This window comes from Panthera leo, chromosome B3, assembly GCF_018350215.1.
Source record: "Panthera leo isolate Ple1 chromosome B3, P.leo_Ple1_pat1.1, whole genome shotgun sequence".
Taxonomy (NCBI): Eukaryota; Metazoa; Chordata; class Mammalia; order Carnivora; family Felidae; genus Panthera; species Panthera leo.
This window is the reverse complement of record NC_056684.1, coordinates 68,172,406-68,190,167: the sequence shown is the minus strand read 5'-3', so window position 1 is coordinate 68,190,167 and position 17,762 is coordinate 68,172,406. Positions and strand designations below refer to the sequence as shown.

The 17,762-nt window shown below is 38.5% G+C and overlaps 1 protein-coding gene across 12 annotated transcripts in view; it reads left to right on the top strand.

Moving 5' to 3' along the window:
- FMN1 (formin 1) overlaps positions 1-17,762 on the top strand; it is a 432,271-nt gene that overhangs the window by 197,238 nt on the left and 217,271 nt on the right. Inside the window, exon 7 of one of the 12 annotated variants that reach the window (XM_042942509.1) lies at positions 10,747-10,821. The exons of the other annotated variants lie outside the window; for them this stretch is intronic. Within the exon in view, the coding sequence (XP_042798443.1) occupies positions 10,747-10,791 (45 nt within the window). The 3' untranslated portion in view covers positions 10,792-10,821. Of the gene's footprint in view, positions 1-10,746; positions 10,822-17,762 lie in introns of those variants that run through there. 12 annotated transcript variants of the gene reach the window in all.

Genomic DNA, 17,762 nt, shown 5'->3' with positions numbered 1-17,762 from the left:
CATGATCCATTTCTCTCCCAAGCCCCATCTCTGCACTTCCTACTTTCTTTGGTGTAGCATCTTCTCTAACTTTAGTTGTGAGCTTGTTCTGCCAGTGTTCAGTCGATGCCTTGGGTATTTGGGATGATTCATTAGTTATCTAGTTGTATTTCTGGGAGGAGGCCTTCCAGGGCCTTCCTCTGCTGGCATCTTCTCCTAAAATCTGGGCTCCTTTATTTGTTTATGTTGATTGCCTGGCCCTGCAGACATCAGAGTTGATGGCCCTGGTGTGGAGCAAAGAAAGACTGAGTAAGAATGTCCTCATCCTCTTTCTCCATGGTCTCTTGAGTACCAAGCAAAAGTCCCTGGAGCTCTTAGATCTTTGTGGACTTTTTTTAGATTTCTTTTCCTTTTTCCTTCCTCTCTTATCCCCCTTCTTCCTGCCTCCTTTCCTTGAAAGGGCTATTGATGGGATAGGGCATCATTGTTGGAAGAGTAAGTGAAAGATAAACTCTTAGTGCAAAAAATTTGGTATATTCTAGGTCATTTTAGGAAGGGATGGGAAGAAATTTTGTTTGATTTTAGAGTTTTAGTTTGCTTTCTGACTTGATTGGAGATGGTTATAATCAGTTATGGAGTAGGAGTTACTACGTCTATGCCAGGCACTGTGCTCAGTGCTTCATGTACATAATTTCTAATCAGTTGAGACTCAAAGAAGTAAGGTCCTGTCTTGAGTTTTCACAGCTGGTCACTTTGATGGCAAAGATTTACTAACTTGGTGTGTCTGGTTTCCAAATCTCCATTTCCACTGTCAACTTGTTAACTGATTTTGATTCACTTTCTCTAGTATAATGGTTTTCTTAATTCTCATTTTCCTTCTTCCCCTCATCCTATGGCAAAGACTGCTGCAGATCATACCTTATTCTTTTCATATACATGCTCTTCATATGATTAAAAAAATAAACAATGGGGACATTTACGTGGTGTTGGGCAAGAGATATCGGAAGATTCCTCTTATTTCACTGGTTTGAGAAGTCACAAGCTGTTCTGCTTTCTTCCCACCAAAGTACAGAAGAAAAGAGCATGCAGAAGATTGCCCCCTCTGATTTCATTGCTCACAGATTATTCTGAGTCCAGTTTGAAGAAGAGACTCTAGTATTTCTCACCATAATCTTGATAATTGTCTATATTCATCATAGAGATTTGAAACCTGAGTCTCAAATCAATTTGTCAAGACCATGAAGTAAATAAAAAAATATTGGGGCATGGGAATGCAAGCCAGTGTAGCCACTCTGGAAAACAGTATGGAGGTTCCTCAAAAAACTAAGAACTACCCTACGACCCAGCAATTGCACTACTAGGCATTTATCCATGGGATACAGGTGTGCTGTTTTGAAGGGACACATGCACCCCAATGTTTATAGCAGCACTATCAACAGTAGCCAAAGTATGGAAAGAGCCCAAATGTCCATCGATGGATGAGTGGATAAAGAAAATGTACACACACACACACACACACACACACACACACACACACACACACACTGGAGTATTACTTGGCAATCAAAAAGAATGAAATCTTGCCATTTGCAAGTACGTGGATGGAACTGGAAGGTATTATGCTAAGTGAAATTAGAGAAAGACAAAAATCATATGACTTCACTCATATGAGGACTTTAAAAGACAAAACAGATGAACATAAGGGAAGGGAAACAAAAAGAATATAAAAACAGGGAGGGGGACAAAACAGAAGAGACTCATAAATATGGAGAACAAACTGAGGGTTACTGGAGGGGTTGTGAGAGGGGGGGATGGGCTAAATGGGTAAGGGGCATTAAGGAATCCTCTCTTGAAATCATTGTTGCACTATATGCTAACTAATTTGGATGTAAATTTTAAAAAATAAAAAATAAAATAAAATAAAAATACTGGGGCAAAACTTCTAGGCATACCGCCTGCTAGTTACTTCATGGATTTTTGCATCAGGATTCCTTAGCTGTTCTCTAACCTTATCTTCCCTAACGCAGCTTCTTAAACCCAACATTACTGATCCCTAATGTACCTGGAATGATGTGGCTATTACCTATGCTGTCCCCTATTTGTAGGATGTGCCCATGTGTGATGAATGGCACCTGTTGCCTCTTTGGCAAGTCCAGCTTCATGTGGTCTTGGAATCCAGAATGTGAATTTATTGCATGTTTGTGTGTGTGTGTGTGTGTGTGTGTGTGTGTGTGTGCGCGCGCGCCTATATGCCTGTGTACATTCTGACCATCACACTCCAAGTTATTCTAGCTTGCTCTGTGTCCCAGCAGAGGAATAACAATAAGAGTAACTGGTGTTTATTGAGAATTTACTGTGTGCCAGTCTTCATATACGAGGATTAGATGGGTTACTACACCAATTCTATGGGGTGGCCCTCCTAACCTTCACCTTGAACTACCTCTGAAAGTTCTAAACCTTGTAAGTCTTTACCAGAGAGTATTCGTGATATGACCTTGTTTCTGGTCTGACCCTTGGCTTTGATCTGTCTGTCCTTGGATTGAATATCAGTCCTTAAGAGTGGCGGGCCTTAGGAGCAGAACCTGCTGAAGAATGAATTTGTATAGTGAAGTCAAATAACCATGTGTTCAATGAAATGCAACATAATTCCAGGCAGGACAGCTGGATAGGAAACCCAGATGTGGAATCTTCCTTGAGTTTGAATCGTAGCTTCACTACCATAGTGATGTGTTGTTTTGAACAAATTACCTAAAGCTTTCTGAGCTTCAGTTTTTTCATTGAAAGGAGGTTGTGATGATATTGTAACTTGGTTGATGTGTATGCTTTGTGCCAGTGTTGTGATAGGTATGGGACTGGAGCTACACTGGCATACAGTAGACGGCCAATAAATGATAACTATTATATTCGTTCTCATGACCAGCATGCTTGGTTTAAGTCAGTGGCTGTTGAAGTTTATTTTCTGGTGATAAACTTCTTTCAGTACAAACCCTGTACCTATGTAAAATAAAAGCATTATGTGATTAATGTTATACCTAATGTTCCAAAGAGCATTGCTTTTAATATTTTTGCCATAGAACTATGATGCTCTCATTTCTATGACCTCCTTTTAATGGAAGTATTGATGTTTACAGAATACATAAAACCACCCCGAGAGTTACAGCACAGATTTGGGGGAGCCTAAGTAAGATGTTGCATTTCAGAATTGTTTTGCTATAAAGATAAGCACTTCCTAAAATATAATTTCATATATGTAATTCTGCTTTTTATAATCAAATACTAATTGAGCACCTGTCAAATATAAGAGATGTGCTAGGTATAAAACATTGTTTAATAATAACAATAGCAGCTAACATTTACTGTATGCCAGACTTTCTACTTCCTGCAATCTTTGTATTATTTTATCTAACAAAGTAAATTCTTTACTCAGAGGATTTACTATCTAGTTAGAAAAATAGAATTTATTCCATAAAGACTAAATCACAACAGACAGCCTAAAATAAGTATGTAACGTTACCCAGAAACTAATGAAGGGAAGGACTATGTGAGTGTTAGCATCTTTATACTATCTGCTGTTAATGGAATTTGAGAACTTCATATCTTAGATCTCAACTAAGAGAATTATCAAGTCTCAGATTTCCTGACTGCCATAAATGAGTGGCCTTTGTTTTTATACTGTCTCTAGAAGCTGCTGTAGGTGTTTCTATAATACACTTCTGCATACTTTGTTCTAATATTTTGCATGGTATGGCCCCTATCTGTTGCAGACATATATAAAACACAATTTAAAGGTATGTTGCATAGATATATGGGTTTGTGTGATAGGTAATCCGGGTATTTTACAATTTTTTTTTAAAAGCCATTCCCCAATCTTACCACTGGAGGTCAGCTTGACCCTTTTTCTCTTAATAAAGCTCTCAGTAGATTTTCTTTGTATTGAAACAGCTTTCCATTCAGAACTTTGCTTTAACCACATGAATTCTGTTGCTCTTAGTTTACATCTCAAAACAACAGGCACAGATAAGTGCATATAGGTCTGTACTCATACGCATGATGCTCAGTGTACTTACAGAAGCAATATGTGATGTGTTTGTGTGCCTTATGAAATTGATCATCTGTGTGTCATCAAATGGAATCATTAAGAGGAAATTAGAGGTCTTTCTGTCCTTCACTAAATATTAAGTGCCTATTGGGTGTCAGGTACTGTGCTGGATGCTGGAAGAAACAGAACAGACATAGTTTCTACTCTATTGGAGCTTGTAGTCCAGTCAGAGAGACAGCTATTGATAAAATGATTGGTAAATATAAAGTAAATATAATATTTCTGTGGAGAGAAACACAGAATAAGATGCTATTGATAGGATACAACTTCGATTTGAGGTCAGGGAAGGGTTCTTTTAGGAAGTAACATTTAAGCAAAGGTTGGACTATGAAGCCAGTGTGACTGGACGGAGGAGAAAGTCTGGGGATAAAGGTCTAGAGTAGTGGTTTTCAAGCTTTATAAACTGCATCCTGGAATAAGCAATGAATTGTACATCAAAACCCATATTATGTATTTGTGTATGTGTGAGAAATAAGGGTTCTATTAAACAGAACTCATTTCATGTGAACTTATTCCGATATATTTAACTCTCTTGTATTTAAAAAAAAGTGCTGGTGATAAAGAATAAATGGATTCTTTCCCACTAACAGATCGTGGACCACACTTTGAAAAGCACTGCCACAGAGGAGGGCAAGAGGCAATATTCTAGAAGGGCCTTGTTGACCTTTAAGGTTTTCTGATTTTACCCTCAGAACACTGAGAATCCACTAATTCTGAGCAGGGAAATGTGAGACATGAAAAGAGCTGCATGTTCAAAAGACCCTCTCATTCCTAGGCTGCTGCTGTAGAGGGTAGATAGTAGGGGAACCAGAGGGAGAGTGGAGAGGAGAGTTGGCAAGTGTTGCTGGCCTGCAGGTAGAGTGGCTTGGCCTAAGGTGAGAGAGAAAATTCACGCCCTCTGATTAAGCATCTATCTTCCTCCAGTGCTGATTGTTGCTTCTGCTAAAGCTGGAGCTACTGTGATGGCCATTGTTCCTTCCCTGTAATTGTCTGTACAACTTGATTCTCCCTTGGGTTCCTAGACCACTACTTGAACATTGTAAGTACACAGTAGATATTTTCTGAGTAAGTAAATAATAGGGAGGAAGAAGGTGCTGATAGTAATACTATGCTTTCAAGCATGAAATGAGAAAATTCTTTGTTCGATTCTGCCTACCCTTCTCTCATCGTAACTGAATGTATGTACCGCACCAAGACAATTAATTTTCTCTGCAAATAGGCGACAATTTCTTATACTCTGGAAGCTGTTGTGGGTATCTGTATAATATAATTCTGTGTGTTAATAATGATATTAATAATATGGCATGACTCCTATCTGCTGCAAAGAGATATAATTCTTATAAAATATTAATTGATAAAACATAGAATAGTTTTTTTCCTCAAATTTGGATGAGGTTTGTAAGTGAACCATACGAGACTGCTGGTATTTGACCTATTTTGACTTATTTTTAAAACAGCAAATTTATTTATGCTTAATCTAGCATATTCATACATGCAAAGAGATGAATGTGTGTTGGAATTATAATCCTCTGGCTGGACCATACTCTGAAATGTTCACTGGAGCCTCAGGCAGGGATTGAGAAACTATAGCTGAAAATGTCATGAGGCACTGCCTGTAGAATAGTGATGCATGTATTCTGTGATAACTCTTTTCAAATTAGAATTATCGAGCCCTATCATGACACTTGTACCCCATGTCGCTTACAGAATTATCCTGGTGGACAACTTTGCAGGTTTCAGGCAAGCCATGAAAAATTACTGAAAAGTTATCCAACTTAGTGTTCTCTGGTGTAGTGAATAAACTAAACATATCCTTGATCTTTCTGATTGAGCCTCAACTGATGTTTCACTCCATAAAAAATGAACAGTTGTGACCCAGTGTTGATCATCTGGTCTCTGTAATACAGGTCTCTGTAAAACTATTTGCATTTTTCTTCCCTCATAGGCCTTTTACAGTAAAACTTTCATTTCTGGTATTAGAAGTTACAGGAATATCGTGGTACAGATACATAGGAAAATGATTAGAAGATTAGGAAAGGAAGTGAATTAAACACCTGAATTATATTTATTGCATGTCCTTTGCTAAGTGTCTCATTAAATATTTCCTTCTCCTACTGATAGCAGTTTTTTTTAATTTAATTTTTATTTATTTATTTATTTATTTTTAGGTAGATGAAATTTGAAAGCTAAGATAGGGTCTGCCACTCATTAATAATCTGAGGTCTTTTGATTTTTTTAAATTAGTTTTCAATTAGTCTCGCTAGAAATCTATGAACACTAAATCTGATATGTTTCCTGCTTCAGACTTGTATGATAGTTCTCAGCCACATCATGTTCTAACTCTAAGTAGTGACAATCTGTAAGTATTTTCATCCAGAAAAAGGGTTTTATGTTTGATATTTTCAGCATGTAAAATAACAGTGAATCCAGTGTTGGTGACTATACTAGAGTATAATTTTTTTTTCTGGAATTCCAGCACCCTATAGAGCAATGGCTCAGTCTTGAAGCTTGATTGCCAAAAACAAATGGAAACTCCTTTCCTTTGGCTATAAAATAATGGTGGATGGACCCAAAAATGAGGAGGGGAGAAAACAAGATTGCGTTACAAATCTGGCAACATCAGCCACACTAGTAAAATCAAATCCAATGTTGTTTTATGGCTCAGAATTTATGTGAGTGCCCAGGATCAAAGGGCTCCACTCCCACTGGACTACAGGGTCCAAGGTTCATGGCAAAAACTCATCAAAAAGAACATTTTAGTCGTTTAAGCTTTTCATTTTAATCAGCCTCAGTAATAAAAGAGCCTTTAGGTGTCCAAAAACATTTTGCAAGATCAAGAGGTTGTTCTCTCGCTCATAGAAGCAGCTTTCTTATTGGATCCATTTAATGCCTGTGGCCTTAGAGTGTCAAAGGGCCACTGCCTCCACATTGTTTGCCCTTGTGGGATGGTTTCTTTTGATTCTTCTGTGTATTATGTGATAGTAAATTATGGTGTCTGACGGAAGGACCATAAAATTTTCACACAATCTATCAAGCTATTTCAGCCATTTAAAGTTTGGACTCTGACAGGGAGCCAGGTACTTTGTAATGTTTAGACAGAAACAGAGTCTACTGCCGGCATCTTGACACATATCTGGAGACAGGTCTGCATAGGAGAAAGAACACAAGGCTTGACAGTCAGAAGACCCAGTCTTGAGTCCTAGCTGACACCTCCTATGATTGTGGTTTGGGATCCCATCTTCACCACAGGATTATTTGGATCACATAGGCTAATGTTTGTGAATTTGCTATCTAGTGAGGAGAATGGCTATGCACTAGGCAGAGATTATGCATGGAACCAGCCTGAGTAGTCCTGCATTTTCAGCAGGAGACCTGAGTAGGTAAAGGGGAGAGCCAGCCGGAGAGGAACAAATGAAGAAAATGTTCCTGGAGAACACACAAAAGGGTGAAATCAGAGACCCAGGAGGTGGAATTAGCTCTGGGGAAAAGGGGAGGTGGCATTTCTTTTAAGACAAGAAGAACATAAAAAAGAATGAGTGCCTTTGTCTATAGACTATTAACACCTTTATTTCTTTGCTTTGTTTTCAACTTTGGCCTCCCATGCATAGGAAAGGAAAGAAAAGCTCCCAATATTTTGCCACCGGATCTCTTTGATATCCTCTTCCACCACCCCTTCTGCATTTTTTCTCATTCTTCATTCTCCTTTTGGCAGGTGACTTCTCCCATTTCTCATAATAAAATTCCGCTCTCCTTTGCTTTAAAATCCCTTCTCTTGATGGCACTGCGTCTTCTTTCTTTTCTTAATGTTTGTTTGTTTGTTTATTTATTTATTTATTTATTTTGAGAGAGAGAGAGAGAGAGAGAGAGAGAGAGTGTGTGTGTGTGTGAGTGAGGAAGGTGCAGAGAGAGAGAGAGAGAGAGAGAGAGAGAGAGAGAGTGAGAACCCTGATACGGGGGTCATTCCCATGACCCTGGGATCCTGACCTGAGCTGAAATCAAGAGTCAGACACTTAACCGACTAAGCCACCTGGGTGCCCCTTGATGGTACTGCTTCTTTGAGCTTCTGTCCCTCCTCTTACTGGCAAAATTCTCAAACATTAGCCACATGTGGCCAATTCTACCACTTGCCTTTCGTTACCTCTGTACAGAAACAACTGAGACTGCGGAAGAAGTAATTATCACATGCTGTTTCTCCCCTATTGGTCTTCATTGGCTTGGGGTCTAGACCGAGTATCAGTGTTGAAATCCTTCTCAGATCTACTCTTTTGACATCTAGGATGCTGACTTCTCATTTTTCCTCCTCCTTTGAGTGCGCCTCTCCATCTTCTTTGTTTCTGCCCTACCCCTGCCTCCACGGCTCTCCCAAATGTGACCCTACAAAAGGTGGCCTTTGGTTTTCTGACTCTCCGTGTGTTGTCTCTTAAAGATTTCATTGATTGCTGCAAAAATTTACCTCTGGGTAAAGGCTCTTCAGAGCTATTTATTTGGATTCAAATGTTTTTCCTGAGGTCCAGCTCCAGGAAAAGTTCTAGTTTTTGCTGGAAAATCTACACTGGGAACTGTTTTCAGTATCTCAAATTTAAAATTTCTGAAGCCAGAGCATTAAAAATTCTTATAATCCCAGGGTTGAAAAGACTTGTCTACTTGTCTCCTTCTGACTCTTCTCCCACCCAATATAAACACAACACAAAACAGTCTTTTCTGGGCTTCCCTGTGTGTTTAAGGTTCCACTGTTCTCCTAAGAGTAAAAGTCCAGGCCAAAAATCTCAGGCATCTTTGGCAACTTCACCCTTAGCTTCTGTATTGAGGTGATTGCCAAATTATGATCATTTTAGCTCCATGGTCCCTTATATATACTTGTTCTTGGCACTCTGCTGCTGTCTTGTCATGTCTTGCCTATATTTAAGCCATGTCATAAATTGCTTAGAGATTCTTGTTTCTCTCTCTTACCCACCTTTAGTGGGTCTCTATTGCCTATCAAATTCAGTTCAAAGTCCTTAGTGTAGGGTGGGTGATGGGTATTGAGGAGGGCACCTTTTGGGATGAGCACTGGGTGTTGTATGGAAACCAATTTGACAGTAAATTTCATATATTAAAAAATAAAATAAAAAAAAAAAAAAACAAAAAAAAAAACAAAGTCCTTAGTGTAGTATTAAGACCTTCTACAATCAGATTCGAACTTCTAACTAGTCTTTTCTTCCCCTATTTCCCTATACTTTTCCACCTACCTTTTTCTTTCACTTGGATTATTCATAATCTGCTGCTCTACCTTTGCCAATCTTTTGTGACCCAACAAGGGTTCCTCATCATATATGAAACCATCTCTTGATTTCCCAAGACTCCCTGGTCTGAAACCTTGGCTCTTTATACCTGACTCAGGCACTTAGCAAGACTTTTTCTCATATTACAATCATAAGAGTAGGTATTACCCTTTTCTTTCACCCCCAGTGCTGAGCATAAGATGGACATAAACCTTCAATAACTAGCAAACAGATGAATTTTCTCTCACAGTGACACACACATTAATGCATATATTAACCACTGGTTGGTTTTTCCCTTTTTCTTCCTCTATAATGGAAACTTGCTTTAAACCAAAGTGATTGTGCACTTTGGCAGTATTTTTCACATTTAGAAACATGGGGGAATTAGACTAGAAAAACTATGTTCTTGGAATATTTTTAAAAAATAGTTTTGACAATTTATGGTTTTCTACGGGGAGAGTACTACTTGTTTCTCATGGTCTTAGATGTCCATTTATCAGATCGTACATGTTGAGGTAACTTACAGTGAGTGATCATTTATATTAGTTTAGGTGAAATCAACTTGGATTCATTTGAATGTGGGGTAATTTTTAAACCCTTTGATTTTACAGATGAGGAACCAAAGACTAAAAAAGAGCTGATCTTCAAATCGAGTTTAATGGTTCTCAGTCTTTTCTTCCTCAGTGCCCCTAAGGGAGGCGACTTGCTCCCAGCAGGACAGGGCTCCTTACAGCCAGCGAAGTTGACCACCGATTGACATTCACCTTCTAGTTACCCCTCCTTAGCGGTTAAAGGGCCCAAGCCCATGCCAGCAGCTGATAGAATGACCTTGACTAGAGGTGAGGTCTTCTCCCACGCAGTCCAGTGCTCTATCTCTTTAGCCATGTGGAGACTGCTCTGCCGAAGGTGGAGAAAGTGTCAACTGCGATTTAAGTGGTGGACAGGAAGACCATCATGCAGCACAGAAATGGTGTGTGATACTTAGGGTATGCTGAGGTTTAACATAAAATGTTTAAAACCAAAAACTGTAGACATACAAACAAAATTAAACACGGTTCTTTTAAGAATGTGCAAATCCATTAGAGGAAAATAAGGCCACCTATTCCAAATATTTAATTCAGTTTCAACCCTTTGCCTTCCCATCACCTTTTAAGGTCAGAAGGTTAATACTTTCCCCCCTCCTCTTTTCTTCCCTCTGTATCTCTGCAAGATTTTAAATTGCATCTGGAATTTATAAATAGAGCTTCCGAGATTCATTTATAACTCTCAGATGAGATTTTCTAGATTTGTGAGATATAGATCAGTGCCCATATTGACTCTGTTGTGACCTAGACTCAAACACTGGACTATCACTCACTTCTTGCTCGTTAGCAACCTATTCCACTATTTTTTTTTTTTTTTTTAAAGGTAAAGACAGAGGATGCCAGCTATGAAGGAGATCTCTTGGAGTGATTTTACATTTTTTTCCCTGCAGTCTGCAACCAAATACCACTGCTAACAAAAGATTTTTTAAAGTATTAAGAAGCCGTGAATGTGGCTGGAGGGTTTTGCATAGCAAAGCCCCCCCCCCCCCAAAAATTAGCTTTTAAAACCAAATTAGCTTTAAAAACAGAAGACAAATGTTTCCTCCTTTATAAACTCCAACTTTTAGTATTGGACTGTTGAGTGTTTTCCTCACTGATGCATCATGTTTGGGTTTAATTCTATACTTTTGTTCTTACCTGTGTTACTTTGATGTGAAAATATGAAAAGCATATGAAAGAAAAATAAAAGAAAGTGACTTGAGAAGGAAATAGGCATTTGCTTTTATATGTGGCAATGATACTTGAGATTGCGGGATGTTTTAACAAGGTAACTTTGGACCAAGAAAAATAATCTTCAGGTCCATCTTTATAAGAAATCAAAATTCCTTTCTTTCAAAAGCCTCACCCATTCTAATCTGTTTTGTATGTGTATTGATACTGTATTCAAGGGCGTGCAGTCAGAAAGCTTTCTACTGCTCTGATGTACAGTGAGGGCAAGGTGATGGTCCAACATTGTGATTCCTAGTGATCTAAATATTGCAGCGTAAGTAGTTTGTGGTTATTTAGAATGGGTGACTGCTGTGGCTGCTTGAGCTGGTTCAGTTTTCCATGAAGGGTGCATGGCACAAAACTGGCAGGTATAAGATCTTGTAGCTGATGGACACATTCCACTGGACCGTGGCATGATGTTGGTATAGAACTCTACGGCACTCCTGTAGTTCAACAGACATTCTATAGCTGGCCCTGTATCACCGTTAACCTGTGTATTTAGGTACTAACTTTTGAATGAATGACTTGTGAAGAAATTATATATGAGTTTTCAGGTAATGGTGCCCTGTCTTTTTCACATTCTTATTATGTGCAGCCGAAACATTTAAAATAGAAAAATTGTTAGAGAGAAAACTAGAGCCTTTTCAACCCCCTGTCAAACTAAATTTGAAATGGCATTTAAACTTTGCATAGAATAGTTAAACATTTAGTTTCAAAACACTTCATGAGTTCTGTTCAATGTTTGGTCACTTAGGAAATAATAATCATGATTTAAATTCATATCTTCCAATTACTGGAAAGCTGAAAAATGTAATTCTTTTAACAATTATCCTTGCAAAAAGCACAAATTATGGAGGTGAATATCAATCAAAAGTAACAGAGTTTAATCTAAGTTTGTGTGCCGGTGGGGGGGGGGGGGGTGGTGGTTAGTGCAAGAGGAAAATGAGAATGTGGCTTGTCTATATTCCAGGGGAAGAGAATCAAGTCAAAATGAGATCTGATCTTTTCCAAGTTATTGTGCGCATCATACTTGAGCATAATTTAACATGCATCTTGATGTTCCAAGTGTCATTAAACATCTACTAATCAGAATAAATGTTCTGCCAAATTCCATTTATTATCTTCACTGTTAAAGGCACTGAGTACCCTAGATTTATAAATATAAAATTAAAGTTCTTATTAAAAAAATAAACCTACATGGGGGATTTACATTTTTCTTAATCCATGTTTACACAAAGAGATCTGTTTTTAAATGTTACATCAGATCTTTGTGAACTCAAATAAATCATTGTGATACTTTGCCAAAACTATTTCTAAAATGATACGTAGTGACGCCCTGTGGTCAGAGGACCTTCTTTGTGGAGTTTTAAAATTCCTGGTTATTCAAAATGACCACTATTCTAGGTCCCTCTGTTTTCAAGAATAGGTACTACAGATGCACCTGGTCACTTACACCCTGTCAATCTACGTACATCCTCAGCCACACGTATTCTAAATGAAGCAGGCACAACTCTAGAAACATGTATGTCCCTTCCTAGATAGATCTATAACTGGACGTGTTTGACAAACTTGATTGCTTGTATACAGAAACTCAGAAAGAGCCTAGCCACCAAGAAGAATAAACTTACTACCCACAGTGTTACAAGTGCTGTTTTAAGGTGTTTCGTCGACCAAGGCATCCATGATCCCCTTTCCAATCACTTTGGCAACTGTCCCAGTGAAGGAAGGTTGGAAAATAAGTCATAACACTTGAATACACCTGGCATAACTCATATTTGTGACTTCCTCAGTGATTTTAAAATGTAAATATATTTGGAACCCTACAAATTCACACCAATAAAAGTGTGTATATTCAAAATGATGGCATTATTGCTGTCTTTGGTGTAGAATACTCATTTTGACTAATTTGGGGTCAATTTGTCAACTCTCATCTAGGCCCTGTGCATATTGTAAAGTAACTCAGTGTGGAGGTCCACTGAATAAGATAAAATTAACCAGATCTGGATGGAGATCTGGATGTAACTTTGGACTTAACGAACGCTAGAATTTCACGAAGCTTGTTGGAAGGAACATGGTTTCACATCAGCTATGCCCTTATCAGCTAGGACCTAAGTAAGAGCTAATAGCAGTAATCACACAAATCCAGGGCTTTTACCCCTTGACTTGCATGTCATTCCTCAGCAGTCCTTTCCCCTTTCTCTTCCCTGTGCTAACTGAATTGCAATAGTCCCAGGCACAGTAGCCTTGGGACTTGTAAGAGTTGGCTAGGAACATTGGGAAATTCATTTATTCCACAACTATCTGAATGCCTTTACAGGCCAGGTGCTACTCCTGATTCTAGGAATACATCAGCGAACACGGGAGACAAAACTGTGAATCCTCTTAACTTGATGTAGCTGAAGTATTTGGAAGATGGAGGAAGGGAAGGTAGCACTAGGCAGAGTAATTGCAAAGTAGGAAGAGGACCAGGGTGTATACTATCAACGAAAACAAAAAGGGCCCTTTTGAAGTTCAGCTGCAGAGTCCCAAAGGAGAATGAGGAAGAATTCACCAAATCGGGTAACTAAGGGAGCCATTAAATGTGATTTTTGTGACCCTTTTCAGTAAAATGCTGGTGACTTAGACTGGGTTTTGAGAAATTACGCAAAGGGTATGGTAAAAATCCAGACAGCAGGTAACTGCAAATCTTTTAGAGCAACATTTGTCAATGAAGATAATGGGAGATATCTTGAAGAGGGGGCAGGGTTAAGGCAGGCATTCTCATTTTTTTATGTGAGATGTGGGCAGATGAGAGAAGAAGGACTAGAGCACTTTTTAGGTAGGGGAAAAAAGCAAGAGGGGTCCCTGTCAATGAATATGTAAAATATTGCTTGAGAAGACCATATCATGTCTTGTGCAAAAGTGATATCCCAGCTTTTTGTTGAATGATACAATTCTGGTTTATTTAAATGTACATTCTCAGGGTACTTGGATCCTACTTAATGCATTTTATTTAGAAAAAAAGATTGACTTTTATTCAACCATATGTGTTCACCCCTTTCTCGAAGGCCACCTTTTAAACATACATGTCAACCTATACACAAGAGACATGGGTTGTGCTAGTAGCTTCCAACAGACAATGCACTATTAGTTGTTGCTATTAGTTGTACCCAGTATTAAATAAGCTCTGCAGTATTTTTCAGTCTTTCTTACTTTGTTCAGAATCCATTATTCCAAGTTTCTTTCATTTTCCATGAAAAAATAGAAAGCAAGACAGATAATGTCATCCTCTTCTTACTGAACAGAATTTGCAGCCTACACCACAATGGATTAATAGGCTCCCTGCATCTTGGAGACCCTTTGAGTATAAGAGGAAACTGCTCTAATTGCTCCGTGGAATAGACGGTTTTGATAAGTGTTTTTTTTTTTTTTTTCCCTAGTCACAGAGACACTACCTATCAAACTATTGCAACCCACAGCACATTTTTAACCTAATACTCTGATCCTTGCTTTGCAGGCTTGTTAAGTAAAACACTAATAAAGAAAACTCTTCAAGTTGGCCTGGGAATGGAAGTCGTCAGGTCCTTTTTACTTAAAGAAGTAGAGAAGTAGCACCTTGTGTCCTCGAAAGCACTTGGTGATCGACTCCAATGAGAAAATCAGACGCATCGTGAATAATATGATAGAAAGTAGACTGAGAAAAGGAAAGTAATGAGACATCACAGTGTTAAAGGCAATGTAACATCCTGCCTGGCACTCTGAGCTCTTAGTAGTCATTTCTCACTCCCTGGCCATGTTGTCACATAGTGGTGACGTGAGAGCGATGCTGAGTGAGTGTAGTAGTACTGTCTTAGGTGGTCACCCCTAATCCCATCCCAGCCCTAGACAGGGAAAGCTCTGGAGCCTGGGCCACAGGCATGAAAATTCAATGATGAGAAATATAGCATGAGAAATAACCTTTCTTGTAACATAACTTTAATGTTACAGAAACTGAATCTTTGTTCTAGGTACTTTTTTAGATGCTTTTGGGACTCATTTTACCCTGTGTCTGTTGTAATAATGTGTTTTCTTGAAAGAGAAATTTTGTCGCAGACAAAATCTTGCTCGGAAGTCCAACTGATAAGTGGCATTTTATTAGTATATATTTATTTTCCAGTCTTAAATGTATATAAATGCATATATATTACTTAATATAATGTCAGTCTGTAAGATGCTTTTTTTTGTTGAGATTATTTTACTTACTATAAAAATCACCCTTTTTAGCGTATGAGTTTTGACAAACCCATGCAGTCATGTAACCATAACCACAGTCAAGACATAGAACATTCCATCACCATAAAAAATTCCTCTGTGTCTCTTGGAAGACATCCTCTCCCCTGACCTCAAGCCCCTGGCAGCCATTCATATTTTTTCTGTCCCTATAGCTTTGACTTTCCCAGAATGTCATATGAATGGAATCATATAGTATGCAGCCTTTTGAGTCCAGCTTCTTTTCTTAACACATTTTGAGATTTATCCATGTTATTGTACCTAACAATAGTACATTCCTTTTTATTTATTTTTTAATTTTTAATTTGAGAGAGTGCAAGCAAGGAAAGGGGTCGAGTTAGAGAGAGAGAGAGAGAGAGAGAGAGAGAGAGAGAGAGAGAGAGAAAATATGAATGAATCCCAAGTAGGCTCCACGTTCAGCATGGAGACTGATGCGGGGCCTGATCCCATGACCCTGGGATCATGACCTGAGCTGAAATCAAGTCAGATGCTCAACCAACTGAACTACCCAGGTGCCTTCCTTTTTATTTCTAATTAGAATTTACTTTGTGAACATATCACTGTTTGTTTATTCTTTCCCAGTTGAAGAACATTTGAGTGGCTTCCAATTTTGGCAATGTACTAGGGTCCTCCAGAAAAATTGAACTAGTAGGAGGTATATATATATATATAGAGAGAGAGAAAGAGATTTGTTTTAAGGAATGGCTTGTGCAGTTATGGAGCCTGACAAGTCCCAAGATCTGCAGGGTGAGTTGGCATGCTGGAGACCCAGGAGAGCAGGTACCATAGTTACAGGCTAAAGGCTGACAGGCTTGAGCCCTGGGAGTGTTGATGATTCCCTCCCAAGGCAGGAAGAAGCCAGTGTCTCAGTTCAAAGGCAGTTAGGCAGGAGTTTTTTCTTAGCAGGACAATGAACCTTTTTGTTCCATTTACTTCTTCAACTGATAGGATGGTACCCATCCCATTAGGGAGAGCCTTTGCTTTACTCAGTCTACTTATTGAAATGTTAATCTCCTTTAAAAACAGCCTGGGGGTGCCTGGGTGGCTCCCTCAGTTAAGCTTTGACTTCTTGCTTCAGGCTGTGATCTCCAGGGCAGGCTTTGAGGGTTCCTTTGTGACTTCAGTGAATCAGAGCCCCACATCAGGCTCTCTGCTGTCAGCACAGAGCCCACTTCAGAGCCTCTGTCTCTCTTTTAATATGCCCATCCCCCTCTTGTACTCTTTGTCTCTCTCAAAATAAATGGGTCGACTAAACTAAAATAATTAAAACACCCTCAAAGTAACAGCTCGAATAATGTTGGCCCAAATAACTGGGTACCCACTGGCCCAGTCAAGTTGACACACAAAATTAACCATCATGGGTGATTGTTAATAAAACTGCTATAAACATATATGTATAGATTTTCATGTTAACATGTCTTATTTCACTTGGGCAAATACTTAGAAGTGAGATTGTTGGGTCACATGCCAAGTGTGTATTTAGCTTTATAAGACACAGCCAAATTGTTTTCTAAAGTAGCTGGGCCATTTTACATTCCCACTGGCAACCCAACAGAGAGTTCCAGTTACTCCTCACCCTCCCCAGCCCTCAGTATTTCCTCTCTCCCCCTCCCTTCCTTTCAACAAATATGTAGTGGTATCTCATGGTGGTTTGATTAAAGGATGTTGAGCATCTTTTTATGTGCTTAAATGTTATTCACATATCTTCTTTCATGAGCTGTTTGCTTCTTTTACCCATTTTGGAGCGTAGGGGGAGGTTTTTTTAATTTCAATTTTTGTTTTAATGGAGTTCTTTTTTATGTTCTGGGTACAAGTCTGGCATATTTAAGAACTCTATTAAGACAGCACTGAGTGATGCATAGAATTGTTGAATCACTATGTTGTATGCCTGAAACTAACATAACACTGTATGTTAATTATACTTCAATTAAAAAAAAAAAAAATTCTGCCTAACCCAAGGTCATAAAGATATTCTCGTATGTTTTCATGAAGATGCTTTTTGATACACAGAAATTTGAATTTAAGAGTTTAAATCTTGAGTCTCCTATTAGCCATGGCGTCTGATTACTTTTTATTTTGCTAAAAGAAAATTATAAAAATCACATTTTATAAAACATATAGTTAAAAATGGAAACAGTTAAAAATTTTTCCCTTATAATTCTAGGGTTTCCCTTATAATTCAATCAAAACAATCCCTAAGTTTGAAACGTGAACTATAGGAAAATTTTATAGTTGAGTTAATAGCAATTAAGAATGGCTGCAATTATTTCAACCATACACATCACTCTGTCAAAAAGCACTAAGTATAAAATGCCAAAACCACCCATTTTTCTGCTCATTCCTATGCTTGTTATCACACTCCAGACTGTTTTGCCGAAAACG